This window comes from Macrotis lagotis, chromosome 5 (genome assembly GCF_037893015.1).
Source record: "Macrotis lagotis isolate mMagLag1 chromosome 5, bilby.v1.9.chrom.fasta, whole genome shotgun sequence".
Lineage (NCBI taxonomy): Eukaryota > Metazoa > Chordata > Mammalia > Peramelemorphia > Peramelidae > Macrotis > Macrotis lagotis.
In genome coordinates this window covers 247,902,195-247,918,517 of record NC_133662.1, presented here as the reverse complement: position 1 = coordinate 247,918,517, position 16,323 = coordinate 247,902,195, and the positions used below count along the sequence as shown (strand labels likewise).

Sequence of the window (16,323 nt, the reverse complement as noted above, 5' to 3'; positions counted from 1 at the left end):
GCCATCTGGATCCAGTGGCTAGATATGACTCAGGACAACTGGAGATGTCCCTGGATGTGAAGCAACCAGGGTCAAGTGATTTGCCCAAAGTCACACAGCTAGTCAGTATCAAGTGTCTGAGGCTGGATCTAAACTCTGGTCCTCCTGACTCCAAGGCCAGTGCTCTATCCACTGTATCACCTAGCTGCCCTATGGTGAATTTTACTGATTCTCTGGAGCAAGAGTTCAGCAAGAGTTATGTTTACTCTGGTCAAAGATAACTATTTCCTTATTGAGAATTAGATTGTGAGCTTCTGAGGGAAGGGGCCATATTTTGCCTCTTTTTGTACCTCTAGTGTTAAGCACAGTCCTTAATAAATGATGATTGATTGATAACATGATATTATCCCTACTCATGGAAACCCATTTAAGATCATATGTTTAGAGATAGTGGGAGCTAGATAGTGCAGTGGATAGAGCATAGAGTCTAGAATCAGGAAGCCCCTTCCTGAGTTTAAATCTGACCTCAGACACTTATTAATTGTGTGATCCTTGGTAAATCACTTCAACCTATTTTGTCTCACTTTCCTCATCTGTAAAATGAACTGGAGAAAGAAATGGCCAACTACTCCAATCTCCAATATTTTTGCCAAGAAAACCTCAAATGGATCACAAAAACTTGGACAGGAGTAAAATGACTGACTGACAATAATTTAGAGCTAGAAGGGATCTTATAGTCTATCAAACCTAGCCCCTCAATTTTCAGATGAGGAAACTGAGGCAATAAAGTGATTTTCCCATGATCACCCAGAGCTAAAAATGTCTGAGGAGAAATTTAAACCCAGGTCTTTGTGACTCCAACTCTGGCATTCAATTCAAGCTACACAAAGTGACCTCCATGGAAACTCAGAGATGGATATAATCATATGGCCAGGCATCCAAGTAAGTCACAACCTGATGTCTCATGCAGAAGAGAAGAGCATCTAAGCACCCAATCCCTAACTCATAATGCTTTCCTATTTCTTTGAACTCCAATCCACTTTTAAACTGGACACTGCTTTTTGAGACTCTGAAGTATATAACCTATCAAAAACTTCAGAACCCTGAGAAAGGATCACTCTTTAGCCTGGGTAGCTTCAGTCTGTGCCACAGAAACTCTCAGGCTGAAGTCAACTCCTAGCCTTGGTCCACCTCTAGGAAAAGTAGAAGCCCAGTGACATCACTGAGGATTTTTCATTAGGTGGGATTAGATAATGTATGATGGATTTCACAGAAGCACCATCTACATTATCCTCAATGATGGTCATCCAACCTCCCCCTAAAGATCTCTAATAATGGGGAAGTAACCATGACAAAATGTGTTCCATCCTACCTTCAAACACTTAATTTTTAGAAAGTCTGATTTCTTTGTTTGTATTCATTATATGAAGTCAAAATATCTTTGTCTACCACTTCTTTCCATTACTCTTGGTTCTATTCTTTGACATCAAATAGAACAAATCTAATTTTTTCTCTTGCAACAGTCCTTCAGATAATGTATAAAAATCCTGTGCTTCTCTCTAAAACTTTTTTCCTATAATTTTTCAATTGTCTTCCTTCCCCACATCTCTCCCCACTCAAACTCATCCTTCAAATAACTAACAAAGTGATCTGCCTATAATGTAGGTCTAACCATTGGATTAGTACTTAGTAAATTTCTACTCTCTTCTGTTTGACATTGAAAGCCCTTTACAACCTAAACCATTCCCACCTTTTTTATTTTCCTTCCCTCCACAGTTTTTGATGCATAATTTCCCAACTGAGAATCTTTACAAGCAGTCTCCTATGCCTGAAAAGGGCTTTCTCCTTACCGGCTTCCTCCAAGATTCAGTGAAATCAGATATTCTTTGGAGGCCTTTGCCCAATCTTCCTGCCGCTAGGCTCTTCCTTCTGAGATGACCTTTTATTTACACTGCGTTATCTTACGTGTACATAGTTACTGATAGACCTATAATCCAGATCTCCTGACTCAGGCTTATACTTCCCATTAAACCTCAACAGTGATGTGTTGGGGATAGCTGAAACTCAGGAGAAGGAATGGTTAAATTTCCAGTGTGAGCATTTATAAGGTCTAAATCAGTAAATACTATAAATCAGGGTTTGATTTTATTTTGTTGATTGTCTAGACTTAGGAAAGTGATGAAGAAAAGTGAATAATGTTGATTAAAATTAAGTGTATTATGGGTACCTTTTTTTTTCCAGAAAGCTGGTCATTAAACATTCCCAAGATATTTCTGATTCACTGCTTCTCAAATCCCATCATCCTCTTTTTCTCTTTTTTTCACTATTCTCCAGCAAACAGCATGAAGGGCAATTTAATGAGTGAATAAAATAGAGTTTTGTTACCGGGCTTGTAAAAGTAGATTGCTGAGCCAGAGCCGTCCAGATGTGTAAGGAAACCTTATGACTGGCCCAGGATCTTGCTTAGGCTAAGAGCTCCAGCTATTTGTGGGGCAGGGAGGAAGGTTCCCATGAGATCTGGACTTACCATCCATGTCCAGGCGTTGCATAATGATGGCCAGCTCCACTTCACTGGGCATGTAACCCAGGGAGCGCATGGCCATGCCCAGCTCCTGCTTGGAGATGAAGCCATTCCCATCCCGATCCAGAACCCGAAAAGCCTCACGGATTTCTGTAGAAGGAAAATGTAAAGAGGGTCAAATGGTTTTGTGGAATATTGCATATAGACTCCTAACCTGCTATCTGATTCTTCCATAGAAGATGGAATCTTCTAATTCCATTAAAAATACTTCTCAGAATTGAACAAGCTACAGAGACAAGAGTATTAGACACCTGAGCTCTAGTCCCCTGCCGTGTCCTTTATTTGCTACATGACCCAGAATGGGCTGCTTATCTCTGTCCCTTGGTTGGTTGCTGTTGTTGGTGTTTCGTCTGTGGAGATGAGGAATTTGACTGTCTTGTGTATGGGATTACTTAGTGTTCTAACATCATTGGTTCTATATTCTGAGCTTCCTCCTAACCCTAATATTCCAGGTTGTAAGATTTCTGCCTGCTCTTATATTTTACGTTCTTAGATTATTTTCAGCTCTGACATTCTCTGTTCTTAGGTCCCTCCCAACTCTGACATTCCTGGTTCTAAAGGTTCTCCAAGCTTTGACATTCTCTTTTCTAAGGACCCTCCCAATTCTGACATCCTCTGTTCTAAACACCCTTCCATCTCTGACATTCCTATTCCAAGGTGTCCTAGCTCTGAAATTCCCTGTTCTAAGGACTCTCCCAGCTCTGGCATTTTCTGTCCCAAGGTCTCCCCCAGCTCTGGCATTCACTGTTTTAAGGTTCTCTCAGTTCTGACACTCTTTGATCTAAAGCTCCTTCCATCCCTAACATTCTATATTCTAAGGTCCCTCTCCAATTTATTGAACTTGTTTGTCCATCCTTGTTTGCATGTTGCTTTAGAGTCTCCTCGAGGGTGCCCAGTTTTTTGCCTCTTCCTGTATTGCTGGTAAATTGAGTCTGGTGTATGATAATCACAGAGTGAACTTGGTTCTGCCCTTCCAGGGCAACTTCCTTGTCACAGGGTTTTGTGCTTTCATCAATGTATCCCCAAATGCAAGTATTTGGTAAATCTTTGTTGATTTGGGGGTGAAAAGAGGGTCAAATGCACAAAAGGGGGTTTTTTTTAGGTTTTTTGCAAGGCAAATGGGGTTAAGTGGCTTGCCCAAGGCCACACAGCTAGGTAATTATTAAGTGTCTGAGACCCGATTTGAACCCAGGTACTCCTGACTCCAGGGCCAGTGCTTTATCCACTGTGCCACCTAGCTGCCCCCACAAAAGATTTTCATTGGGTCACCATCAAACTGTCTGCTAACACCCTACATAGCTGTGTAGATATGTTCTAAATGAAGAGAACATTGTCTTTAGGTCAGACTTGAGGAAGATGTTTGAGGCAATGAGGATTTGACGGTGCAGCTGGGGACCCAGTAAGACTGTGTCATAGAAAAGGAGAGAAAGGAGGGCTGTTGTATTATGTAATTAGATTTTCTACAAAAAAAAAATCATTATGAGAATCAAGCAGGACAGAATATCTGCTGCATCAGGGTTCTCTGAAATTCCATATTTCCCTCCTGGTAACCTGGACCATAATCAAAATATTCCTAATTCCAGGCCTTTGAAATGTCTCAAGGTCAACCCCAAGGATAATCAATCAATTACCAAACACTTATTAAGATTTAAAAAAAATTGTTCCTGCCCTCAAGAAACTTACATTTTTACTCTGACTATTTCTCAGGTAATCCTGTCCCAAAGAAATTCTGGGATGCCATAAAGGAAACAGAGTTTAAAAAAAAATACAACTATTAAAGGATGGAATAAGAGCCTCATGTTATACAAGCTCTTCTTTCTGTCTCTTGGAATCTCCAGATCTTTTTAAGGCTCATCTCCAGGCCTATCTCCTAACAGAGACCTTTCCAGATTGCCCCAGGTGCTCATGCCCATCTCTTTATATAGTTTTGTAAATATTCTGTCTTCACAGGTAGAAGACAAGCTTCTTTACAACAAGGGTTATATCATCTTTATATATCTGATCCGAATGGCACCTTGTAGGAGCCTAGTAAATTTTCAGTCAATTGACTGATTGAACAGGGACATACTTTACATTATAGAAGGAGAGACCTTGACATTATAAAAAAATCTTCTTAGAACTTTGTTTTAAGAACCCTTGGTTTTGCAACTCTGGGTTCTGTTGCATCAATGGGAGCAGTGAGGTTTCTTGAGAAAAATAGTCTCCATCTCTGCCTTATCCTGGGAGGTTGACCCTATAGCACAAGGGGTTATTAACCTGGGATGTAAGGCGCCCCAAGAAGTCTGTGGATAGATGTCTAAGAGGCCATGAACTTGAACAGGAAGAAAAATTGCACCTTTGTTTCAATATAATGTTTCATTTGTAACCTTATTTATTATATTTTTTGAATTAACAATAAGATTTTGAGTAGGGGTCTGTAGATTTCATCAGTCTGCCAAAGGGATCAATCAAGGACAAAAAAGGTCAAGAACCTCTGGTCTAGGCCATGGCTTGAAGGCCTAGCAACCTAACAAAGGGACAGAGATTGCCAAGCCTGGTCCTACCCCAATCATATGAGGCTCCAAACTCTGTTCTAGCTTTAGGGCAAAGACTAAATCTCTTAGGACTGACCTCTTAAAGGAAAATAGGATGGACCTAACCTGAAAAAGGCCTCAATTTCTAACTCCCTGGTACTAGCAGAATTATGATAAAAGGCTCTGAAACACTGTAGGAACCCCAAACTCCTGCTGTGGCTCTGACTCCATCCCCTTAATTTACAGTTGTGTTACAGCTATAAACAGACTCACATCAATAACAGTGTCATCAAAAGGAGGACTTTTTCTTCATCCAAAGGCTTCTACAGTAACTTTCCCCAGCCCAGCTGAACACTTGACTCCAGAATAAATAAGACTTATTTGACCTAACAGATGACTGGTCACCACCATACTGCCCCTATCCCATTTCAGCTGCTCCAGCAAGGTAAGAATCCCCTACCTTCCAGAAGTCCCACAACCTTTATCAGGTAGACAATCTAATTGATCTCTTTGGGACATTGCTCATGTCTTTATCCACCAACAAGTCCCAGGGGTTTCATCCCCAACTCCATTAGAAATCCCATGATCTGGAAGAGTCCAGGTACATGATTAGAAATCATATTTTCCTAGCCAAGACTAAACAACCAGACCTTGTGGTTAGGGAGGCAGAATGAACTAGTGGAAAAAATGAATAAATTAATGAGCATTTTATTATTTGCTTACTCTGTGCAAAGCACTAGGGAACCAAATGCAAAAGTAAGACAAAAGCTGCCTTCTTGGAGCTTGGAGTCTAATGGGGGAAAGGGAACATCTAAAGAGTGGTAACCAGGGAGAAGGGCTTTGGTTTGGAATGTCATAGGGATGATGACTACCATAGTCTAGTGAGGACTTTCCAGGATCATTGGCAGTATTGATTAATAATGTTTCCAAAGCTGAGAAGGGATGGGTTTGTTTTTTCTCTCTATTATTAGGAATTATATTTCCTATCATCTTTGCACAGGCAGTCCCCCTTGCCAGGAATGCATTCCACACATACGCTCAACTCTTAGAATTCTTAGAACCCCTCGAGAAGTAGCTCAAGTAACATTCCACACAGACCCTTCAATACCCTACTGTCTGTTAAGTACACACACACACACACACACACCCCACATCCTGGGGAATAACTATTTTCTGCTTACTTTGCATATATTTTGCATTTATCTATGCTATGTTACTAGTAAATGTAGAATTTAAGTTCCCTGAGAGTAGGGGAAAGTTTCATTTTTTTTTTTAGTGTTCTTAATATAAATTTTGTAAAACATAAAGTAGCCACCTAGACTAGCACTTTTATGATGACAATGGTGGAGTATAATACAAGGCTAAGAATCACAGCTTTTAGACCATTTAGAAAGATTGATCTAACTCAGTATTCTAAAGGTCAGATCTCATCCACTGGCCAATGAGTTGATAGTTTACTGAAAGACTAGACCTACATCTCTTCTGAATCAAAATAAATGGATAGCTAAACTACTACACTATCCCCAAAGATGTTAACAGCTTTCAGCATACTGTATAGATTCTTTTTGTAGGATTTATGGACATAAAAAAATATACATTGGTAAATTATCATATATTTATAGCTGGGAAGGGCCTTAGTAACTAACCTTTTATTCCACAGATGAAGAAAGTTAGTTCCATAGAAATGAGGTAACTTGCCCATAGACACTTAGATAGTAAGTGTCAAAGGCAGGATTGGAACCCAGGACCTCAGGTTCCCCACACTTAGCACTCTTTCCATCTCATTGTAGGACCCAAGCATAAAAATGGATGTAAGACAATGCTGACAATTATTCTTTTGGTTGCTTCCTTATTCACAAAGAGGGCAGAGTCAGGCTTAAGAATCAGTAGATTATCGGTAACCCAGGACCACCAAAAAATCAATACTACAGAAGTTTGCCAATACAATTGACCTCTACTCATCTACTCACTCAAAGAAATGCCCATACACTTTAATTCTGCCATTGCCCACAGCTTCCATGGTCACAGACTCTGAAATTCTATTTTCTGATCATTTTTTAACATTCCATCTTTCTCTCTGCCTTATGACTCCTAATTTCCCAACTTCACATCTCCCCACAGTCCAATCCATCCTTCACACATATACCAAAGTGATTTTCCTGAAATGCATGTCTCACCATGTCACTCCCCCTCTCATTAAACTCCAGGGATGCTATGCCTTCTCTAGGATCAGATAGAAACTTCATTGTTTGGCATTTGAGGCTCTTTAAAATATGTGCCAAATTAACTTTCCAGTCTTATTACAATTAGTACCTTTCACAGGATCTACAATCCATTCAATGACCTTGACCTTCTTACTGTTCCTCATACATAGCACTCTATTTCCTGTCTTGTTTCTATGCTGATTGTCCCCAGTAATTAGAATGCACTCTCCCCCCCTTTCCATTACTGAAAACCAATCTCCAGTGAAGATGCAGCTCAGTTGCTATTTCTCTATGAAGCCTTTTCTAATCTCCCCCCACCTAGCTGCTGGTGCCCTCCTCCACAAAATCATCTTTTCTCTATTTTGTCTCTATTTGTACATACCTCTGTCTCTATGTATTTAGTGCCTCCTCCACAGAATATGAGCAGCTAGCTAGGTGGCTCAGCGGATAGAAAACTGAACCTGAAAACAGGCAGACCTGAGTTTAAATCTGGATCAGACACTTATTAACTGTGTGACTCTGGACAAGTTATTTAACCTCTGTTTGCCTTAATCCTATAGAGGAAATGAGAAACTATTCCAGTATCTTTGCCATGAAAACCACATGGTCAGTGTGGTCCAAGGGGTTATGACAAGTCCGACATGGAATACCAACTACAGAATCTTGAGGGTAGGGATTGTTCCCTTCTTATCTTTGAATTTCCAGTGCTTAGAATAGCTATAACATAGTAGGTATTTGATAGGAGACTTGTTGATTGCTTTTATTTCACTTTCATTTTCTCTGTATATGTCCCTCCTCACTTTCCTACACTTTGAGCCAGCCTTGTAACCAAAATTAAAATGTGGGAGAAGTCATTTCAGCAAAACCAACCATTTCTAATAATATTTCCTATATTCTATATTCATATTACCCTAATTCCCAAAGAGAGAGGGGAGGTAAACATTCTCAATTTTTCTTCAAGGTCACTCCAATCTTTATAATTATAAAGTTAAGTCAATGAATATAATAATTATTGGCATTGGTGATGAAGACCACTAAATGAGGAAGCAGGGTGATATAGTGGAATCAACACTGATCTCAGTTATAATCCCAATCTACCCCTAATTTGCTATATGACTTTAGGAAAGTCATTCTAAATCAAATCAACAAATGTTTAATGAAACACCTACCATTTCCCAGACATGATGCTAAGCACTGAGACCTCCACTCTGGGTCTCTGGGCCCTCTGTAAAATGAGGGCATTAGACAAGGTTACCTTTAATATCCCTTCTGACTTCTAAATCTATGATCTTAAGATTCGACATGTGACTGGCTCTAGGGGCATCTAATAGCTGACATTGTACTTTAGGGATAGAGTTCAGCGAAAAGACACACGTATGGACCCCAGAATTTGACTAAGATTTGAGTTTCTTTTCTCCTATATTTCTGCCTTCCTCATAGAGAAAACTTATGTTTGGAGGAAAGCAGACAGTGCTCACAAAATCCATTTCCCTTTTAAGTAGGAGTGGGGGGAAGGGGATTGCAAGGGAACAAAAAGAACCTTAAATCCATTAAAGAGGCCTCTTGGAGATTTAATCCTGCCCGGGGAAGGAAAGCACAGGAAAACCCAAGACTAGTTACAGAGAAGTGGGGCCTTCAGTCTGGGAACAACATATGACGTCTGCCTGGTTTTACTTTCTTATAGTAGTATAGTGTGTAAGAAATATGCCCATAAAACCAGGCAGGGAAGTCGGAGCAGACAGGACTCAACTGCCTCTGGCGATAGTTTGCCTATACTGAGTACAGACATGGTCACCAGACAAGGTTTTCCCCAGACTCTGAAAGTTAGGCCTGCAGAATGTTTGAAGCAATGGCTCAGCAAGGTTGCGGGCTTTCTCACTTGGGGATTGATTTATTCCCTTCCTCAGGTTAAAAGGCCCCTAGATTTTTCAAGTTATTTTAGCCTTTTGGATTCGATAGGACTTCTTTTTAATTTTTTTTTAATCCTTCAAAGAGCATTGAATATCTGCCTGCCATGTTGGCCTACAATTGACAGAGAAATTCATCCAGGGCCCCTCACTACAGAGAAGCTGCAAGACCCCTGCCCCACCTCCTGGAGGGAAAGAATATTAGATTTGGAGATAGAAGGTAGAAGATCTGGGGGCACAATGGATTGGGAGTCAGAAAGATCCAAGTTCAAACCCTTCTTAGTAGTTGTGTGACTCTGGGCAAGACAAGTCCCCTTTCTAGGCTTTATTTTCTTCATCTTTAAAATAAACAGGTTTGGATTGAGGTCTCTGACCTAAGACCTTCAAACCTCTTTGGTATATAAGGTAGCATTGTATTCTGTTCGGGACTGGGAATCACAGTGATAACAGCAGAAGCTTGAGAATGAAGAGTTCAAATCCCATGTCTAACACTTTTATCAGTGTGCTCTTAGGCAGGTCCCTTATTTAGTCTAGACCTTAGTTTACTCATCTGAAAAATAAAAGGATTAGACTCACTGGCTTCTGAGTTGTCATTTCTTTCCTTCTAGGTCTGGGATTCTATGATCCTTATGGCAAGAATAACCAGAGAATGGGCAGGTAAGACCTGCTCTGGCTCGGGCTCCAGTATGCTAACTAACCACAGGCCTGTAGTATAAATTCAATCTGTGAAATCACCAGAAGTAGCAAAATAATGTGGATGTTACAACTGAACTTCAAATTACAGTTAGTGTCAACATTCTTTGGGCAATGTCTAGGTTTAGGAAAAGCAAGCAGAAGTTAGCACTAAATTAGCACCATTAAAACCTGCAATAATTAGCACCTTCAGTGAATGGCTGATGCCTCTCTAGACCTCTTCATTAGATTTTTATATCAGTAGAGCTGAAATCTTAGCTGCATCCCAATGGTTCTATTAGTGAAAAGAGATAACAAAGATGTACTTTATTGTCAGAGGCTTCATAACCAGGCATAGAGATGAAACAAAAAAGCACTGGCTAGCAAGACAGAAGTCCTGGGTTCAAATTCTACATCTGATACTCTCTGTATAACATTGTTCAAAATAATCATCCTGAGCCATCTGTCAAATTAGTAGGTTGGACTAGATGGTCTTTGAGGCCTAGATCCTTCAGGTCTAAATCTGTTACTTAATTAAAAGGAACACAGGGATTGTCAAAGGGTCTGAGTGGTAGAGATCAGGACCTGGAATCAGGACACCTGGATTTCATCACATCTCCCTCACTATTGTTATAAGTGACCTTGACTGCTGAAGGACAGACAGGAATTTGCATGGGATGCCTGTTCCTCTTGGAGTCTGCTTTTTGGTCCAAAGCTGGGTTCCATGGTGCTCTGGAGGGGGAAGATACAAAGAGTTCATCTAGAGAGGATCTGATGGGTGATCTAATGCTGATGGGTGCTGCCCTAACTCAACTGAGCTCCATTCTTCACTCCTAGGGAAGCCTGCCCCATGATAGACACATCGCCATGATATTTCAGATTCAGATTGTTACAAAATGTGTGACAATTCCATTCCCTAGTGCATTTTATTACATTCTGTTAGAATATAAATTTCATGAGAAGTCTTTATCTTTAATACTTAACACTAACATATCTTAGGTGATTAATAAATGTTTAATCATTGTAGTTGGGTGGTATAGTAATAGATAGAGCACTGGGCTCTGGAGTCAGGAGGACCTGAGTTCAAATCTACTCTCAAGACACTTGATACTTCCTAGCTGTGTGATTCTGAGCAGGTCACTTAACCTCAGCTGCCTTGCCAAAAAAAAAAAAAACATGCTTATAGATTGGTTGCAACCTGTTTAAGGGCAAATACTATTTCACATTTGTGTTTGTATTCCCTACTACCTAGGATAGCACCTGACCCAGCAGACCAATTGATAGAAGGTAAGTTCCTTGAGGGGAGGAAATGTTTCACTTTATCTTTGTAGGGTAGATGTTAGTCCAATGTCTGGCATACAGAAGTTCCCTAATTAATGCTTGTGTGCGAATTTTATGGTTCTTCAGTCCTTTCAGTCATGCCTGACCTTCTGTGACCCCATTTGGAGTTTTCTTGGCAGAGATACTGGTGTGGTTTGCCACTTCCTTCTCCAGCTTATTTTACAGTGAGGAAAGTAAGGCAAGCAAGGTTAAATGACTTGTCAGGGTCACACAGTTAATTGATTGATTTTTAGGAAATAGGTAAGAAGAGAATAAGTTTTCATTGATCAATGTACTAAGTATTTTACACATATTATCTAATTTTAAAGCATACTGAAGGAGCTATAGGAATGGCATAATGGACCCATTGGACTCATTGTATGGGATGTGAAAGGAGACAGCTTTCATAGATAACATGTCACATATCCTATAGGAAATATTTTCTTTTCTGCAAATCGAGTCATACAGATTCAAAGGAAAGGATCCCATTTGGATCCATTTCTTTCCTCCTCCTTCTTGGATTCTCAGTAATATTTTACAGCAGACAGAGCCTTGGATAGAAATGATGGCTGTTTTATAATGAGAGAGATTTATTTTTCATTACCCTAGTTACTTTCCTTCCTTACAAATTATCCCCAGACTCCCTGGGCTGGAGCCTACAGCATGGGTTCCTCACAGATCCAATCAGAACTGCTCCCTGAATAGCAGGTACCCAGGACTCTGCAGAGCTCTCCAAGAATGGAGATATTCCAGGAAACTCCCGCATGCTAAGAACCCACAGGAATGCAAGAGAGTTTCATTTGGGGAAGCAACAAAAATGTGTGTTCTATGCCCATGTTTGAACTAAAGTTCTTACTCTAGCAAAAGTCAACATGAGTTGGATAATGGCCAAGCTTAGGAAAATCAACCAGAAGTTATCACTAAATTAGCTCCATTAAAAGCAAGCAATCATTAGCACCTCCAATGAATGTATGCCAGCTTCCTAGACCTAAGAGAAAACCCTGCACTTAGTCTTCAGATTATTATATCTGTCGGAGACTGAGCTTTAGCTGTATATTAATAATGCTACCAGCAAAAGGGGATCCATTCCAAAAACACTTTTTTTTCAAAAGCTACATTTTGTATCCTGAGCGCCTAATCTATTACCTGGTATTTTATTGTTCTTCAATCGTTTCAGTCCTGCCCAACTCTTTGTGGGGTTTTCTTGGCAAATATGCTGAAATGGTTTGCTATTTTTCTTCTCCAGCTCATTTACAGTTGAGGAAATCAAGGCAAGGAGGGTAATGTAACTTGCCCAGGGTCACATAGCTTGTAAGTGTCTGAGGCCAGATTTGAACTCAGTAAGAGGAGTCTTCCTGATTGCAGACCTGGCTCTCTATCAACTCTGCCATTTAACTGTCCCATGTCTATTGACTATTAAAAATTGCCAATGCCAACTATATTTCAAGTCATCAAGGCAAGGTATTGGAAAAAGTTTTAAATTAGCAATAATCATGCCTCAGATAAATGTCATTGGTTATCATATTGACACTGCATAAAACTTGCACAATAATTTTTAATAAATGTTCAGTAATTGATTCATAACCAGAGATTGATCCACATAGAGGCATAGGGAGATATAAGAGGGAGTACTGTGGAATGACTAGTGGGACATGAACCTAGAATTGAAAATAACTCCAGAGACTCTCTGGTCTGACTCCCTCATTTTACAGATGAAAAAATTGAGTTCTGAATTGGTTAAGCGACATGGCTAGAGTCACAGAACTAGAGAAAAGGAAAAGACAGGAACAAAGGAAGGAAGGAAGGAAGGAAGGAAGGAAGGAAGGAAGGAAGGAAGGAAGGAAGGAAGGAAGGAAGGAAGGAAGGGAGGGAGGGAGGGAGGGAGGAAGGAAGGAAGGAAGGAAGGAAGGAAGGAAGGAAGGAAGGAAGGAGGGAGGGAGGGAGGGAGGGAGGGAGGGAAGGGAAGAGGGAAGGGAAGAGGGAAGGAAGGAAGAGAGAGAGAGAGACAGAGACAAAGAGACAGAGACAGAGACAGAGAGAAACAAGAGAAGAAAGGAAGAAGAGAATATTAATAAAAGTTAAAAATAAAATCAACATTTAAAAAAGAAGCCAGTAATGAGGTAGAGATTATTCTATACTCAGCAGTTCTTGAACCAATCCTTCAGCAGCCTCTTGTGAGGCATTCAGAAGAAGGGGCCTAAGTGTAGCCAATAGGAAAGGTCATGGACTATCCCTTATGAACCCTAGACTGACCAAGTTCCTTTCACCTCCACATCCAATCAAACAGACAAAACATTGTCTACATTCCCCTCCTTAAATGTTTTCATCCACCAGCTGATGTCAAAAGTTTCCTTAACAATGAGGAAGTCCTTTATTCTCTCATCAGAAATAAATGATTTAGAAGGCAAAAGCCTGACTGTCCTAATATTTCCTTCAAATGCGCCTCCTTAAAGTATAATCAATCCATCACTCAACAAGTGAGACTGACTAGCCCTCAGCTCCTTCCCTGCCTGACTTGGGGGATAGACTCTGAAGCCAGCAAAGGGAGTTGGTTCCCTGAAGCAGGAGGAAAGGGAGGAAAGGGATGTGGAACTGTCAGCTAGGAGACAAAGGACAAAAAAGTCAATGGCCCCCTACCCCCTTCTCTCCACAAAAAGGGAAATGACTCAGAGGTTATTCTTCCTCTCTGAATCAAACAGCTCTGCCCATGTTAGATACCTAGAAAATTCATGCTAATTGTTCTATAAAAAACAATATTTACAAAGTGCCATGATATTCCTTGTCAATTCTATTTCCAAAGTATCTCTCACATTTGGACCCTTCTTTGTACTCACATAGCTGGAGCCCCAGAGATAGTGCTAACAGCCTCCTCAATGAGCACCTATCTACCCCCCACTTTCTGCTATCCCCAGCTTCTCCCCACTCTAATTTTCCATCAGATAACTTTCCCATGGCATGAGTTTGATTGCATAATTTTAAAAATCTTTGGTTCACTGATCTAGGGATGGAAGGAAATCTCAGAGTTCATCAACTGCCTCATTTTACTTATGGGTAAAGTGAAATCCAGAAAAGTTTAATGACTTATCCAAGGCCAAAGTGGCAGAGCCAGGAAGTTCAGGTTCAATTCTTTTTATGTTGTACCACAGCCTCCTTCAGATACTCCCTTGCTATTGAATCTCCAATAGGATATCAACTCCTCAGTCTGGCATCAAAAACCCACCATAAGCTGATTGATTCATTCATTGAGTAATGTTTCCAATGCATCTTTCCAGACTAATCTCCTATGACTCCTCTTCACACATTTCACATTCCAAGTTGTTCTAGGTACCTGTTCCTTGAATTGAGTTTTCCATTTCCTATCTCTGCAACAATGCTCTGGTTCTCACTCATGTCTAGAACCCCCCCTCCCCCACCTCCACCTTAGCATCCTTGGATTCCTTCAGGGTTCAGGTCAGGTAGCATCTCCTGAGAAAAACCTTTCATTTGTCAGTGTTTTCTCCCTTCTCAAATTAACTCGTATCTGCTTATCTGTATGTTTTATACATTCCTCAGGTTATACATCATTCTGTTTCTACCCCCTCTCCCTCTTCAAGTGAAAGAACCATTAATTCTATTTTTTAAAATTTTGTTCCTATAGTATCTTGCATCTAGTTGGTGTCTCATAAAGTATTGTTAAGGAACCAGAGGTTTGATATTTCTTCATCACAGTAAAGTCCCTTTGATGTTCTCTGCACTCATCATCTTAGGGAGCTGCCGTCATGTCCTGGTACATAAGACTCCTTGAAGTAATATCACAGGATCATAAAGTTACCTCTAGACATAGAAGAAATACATCCAAGAACATCAAGTTTCTACATTTGTGTTTTACTCTACAATTCTTAGCACCTCACCCCCTCAATCAAATCCAAGTCACTTACTTGTCATGGCATCACCTCCCTGATGTCATGGTCTCCTTAAAGAACAATATAATCATCATTCTGCAATGGACTCTGCCTTTTGCCTTACCAAAGGATTGTACAAAGCTACATAGAGTGTCAACCTCACCAGCACCAGCAGTGGAAATCCAGCTTCTCTATGCCCCTATATGATGGCTCCCAGTATGGGAGAAAGATGACTGTCTACTTGAGGTTACTACTGCTCCCTTCTGACGCAAGAAATTGCTCTTTTCCTTTCTAAGAAACATTTTGGTGCCCCATCACTTAGTTTTCTCACCTATAAAAATGAGGGGTTGAACTAGATGACCTTAGAGGTCTCTTCTAGATTCATGATCCTACTATCCTTCCTACCTACTTTCTAAAGTGAGAGAGAACCAGACTCAGATAGATATCTCTCCTAGAGCCAATGGTCAGAATACAATTGAGATGCCATTCCAGTGAGTTATCTAGGATAATGATCATCTTGAGTGGGGTTCAATCTTTTCCCCAATTTCTCCAATTGAGGTTTTAAGGGTGGTCATACAAGATGAAGCTTTAAATCCATAAGGGAGATGGTTTACACTTTATGATTTCTTTATCAAATCTGAACTTCTCTTTAATTGAGATAAATATAGAGCAATGTGATCAGTTCACTAAATAAGAGAACCACAATTTCTGGGTACCTTAAACAATGAAAAAATTTTATCATGTAAGCAATTGTGGGTTAGAGGACTCCAGGTTTAGCAGCACCTTGAGGAGGCAGACCCTTTTTATCTGTAACAAAGGGCAGCAAGATTGGGGAGGACACCTGGAGGGTGATGCCAGAAGGAGTGTTAGAGAGAGAGAGACCATGTTATCATAGACATGTAGGAGACAATGCTTCCAACTAGGAATAGGGAAAGACATCTTGAGGACAGATGTTTACAGTAGGATAGTCACCACATGAAGGAGAAAAAACTTTCCAGACCATAATCAGAAGGGAATGATGCTATGAACTCATAAAAAGACTTCCAGTAACAAGAAGGAATGAGTTTATCCTTTGGCCATCCATGTTCTCTACATTTAGAACCCTACTTTACCTTAGACCTATAAATACAGACCTAAGTATAGGCCAGAATTTTAGGGTTATGTTTTATATCAATTGTTCTTACTATATAACCCTAGTAAATGCCCTTTTTTAAGTTAATGATTTCTACTGACCAATTGAAATGGAAAACATCCTGATGGGGGCTC

The 16,323-nt window shown here is 40.2% G+C and overlaps 1 protein-coding gene and 1 non-coding gene across 2 annotated transcripts in view; both read right to left on the bottom strand.

Annotated features, from left to right (window-relative positions):
* CALN1 (calneuron 1) overlaps positions 1 to 16,323 on the bottom strand; it is a 379,107-nt gene that overhangs the window by 257,518 nt on the left and 105,266 nt on the right. Inside the window, exon 2 of the mRNA XM_074189331.1 lies at positions 2,507 to 2,650. Within this exon, the coding sequence (XP_074045432.1) occupies positions 2,507 to 2,650 (144 nt within the window). The remainder of the gene's footprint in view (positions 1 to 2,506; positions 2,651 to 16,323) is intronic.
* LOC141490358 (U4 spliceosomal RNA) lies at positions 12,580 to 12,718 on the bottom strand. The gene has a single exon (XR_012469187.1). It is a non-coding gene; the product is annotated as a U4 spliceosomal RNA (small nuclear RNA).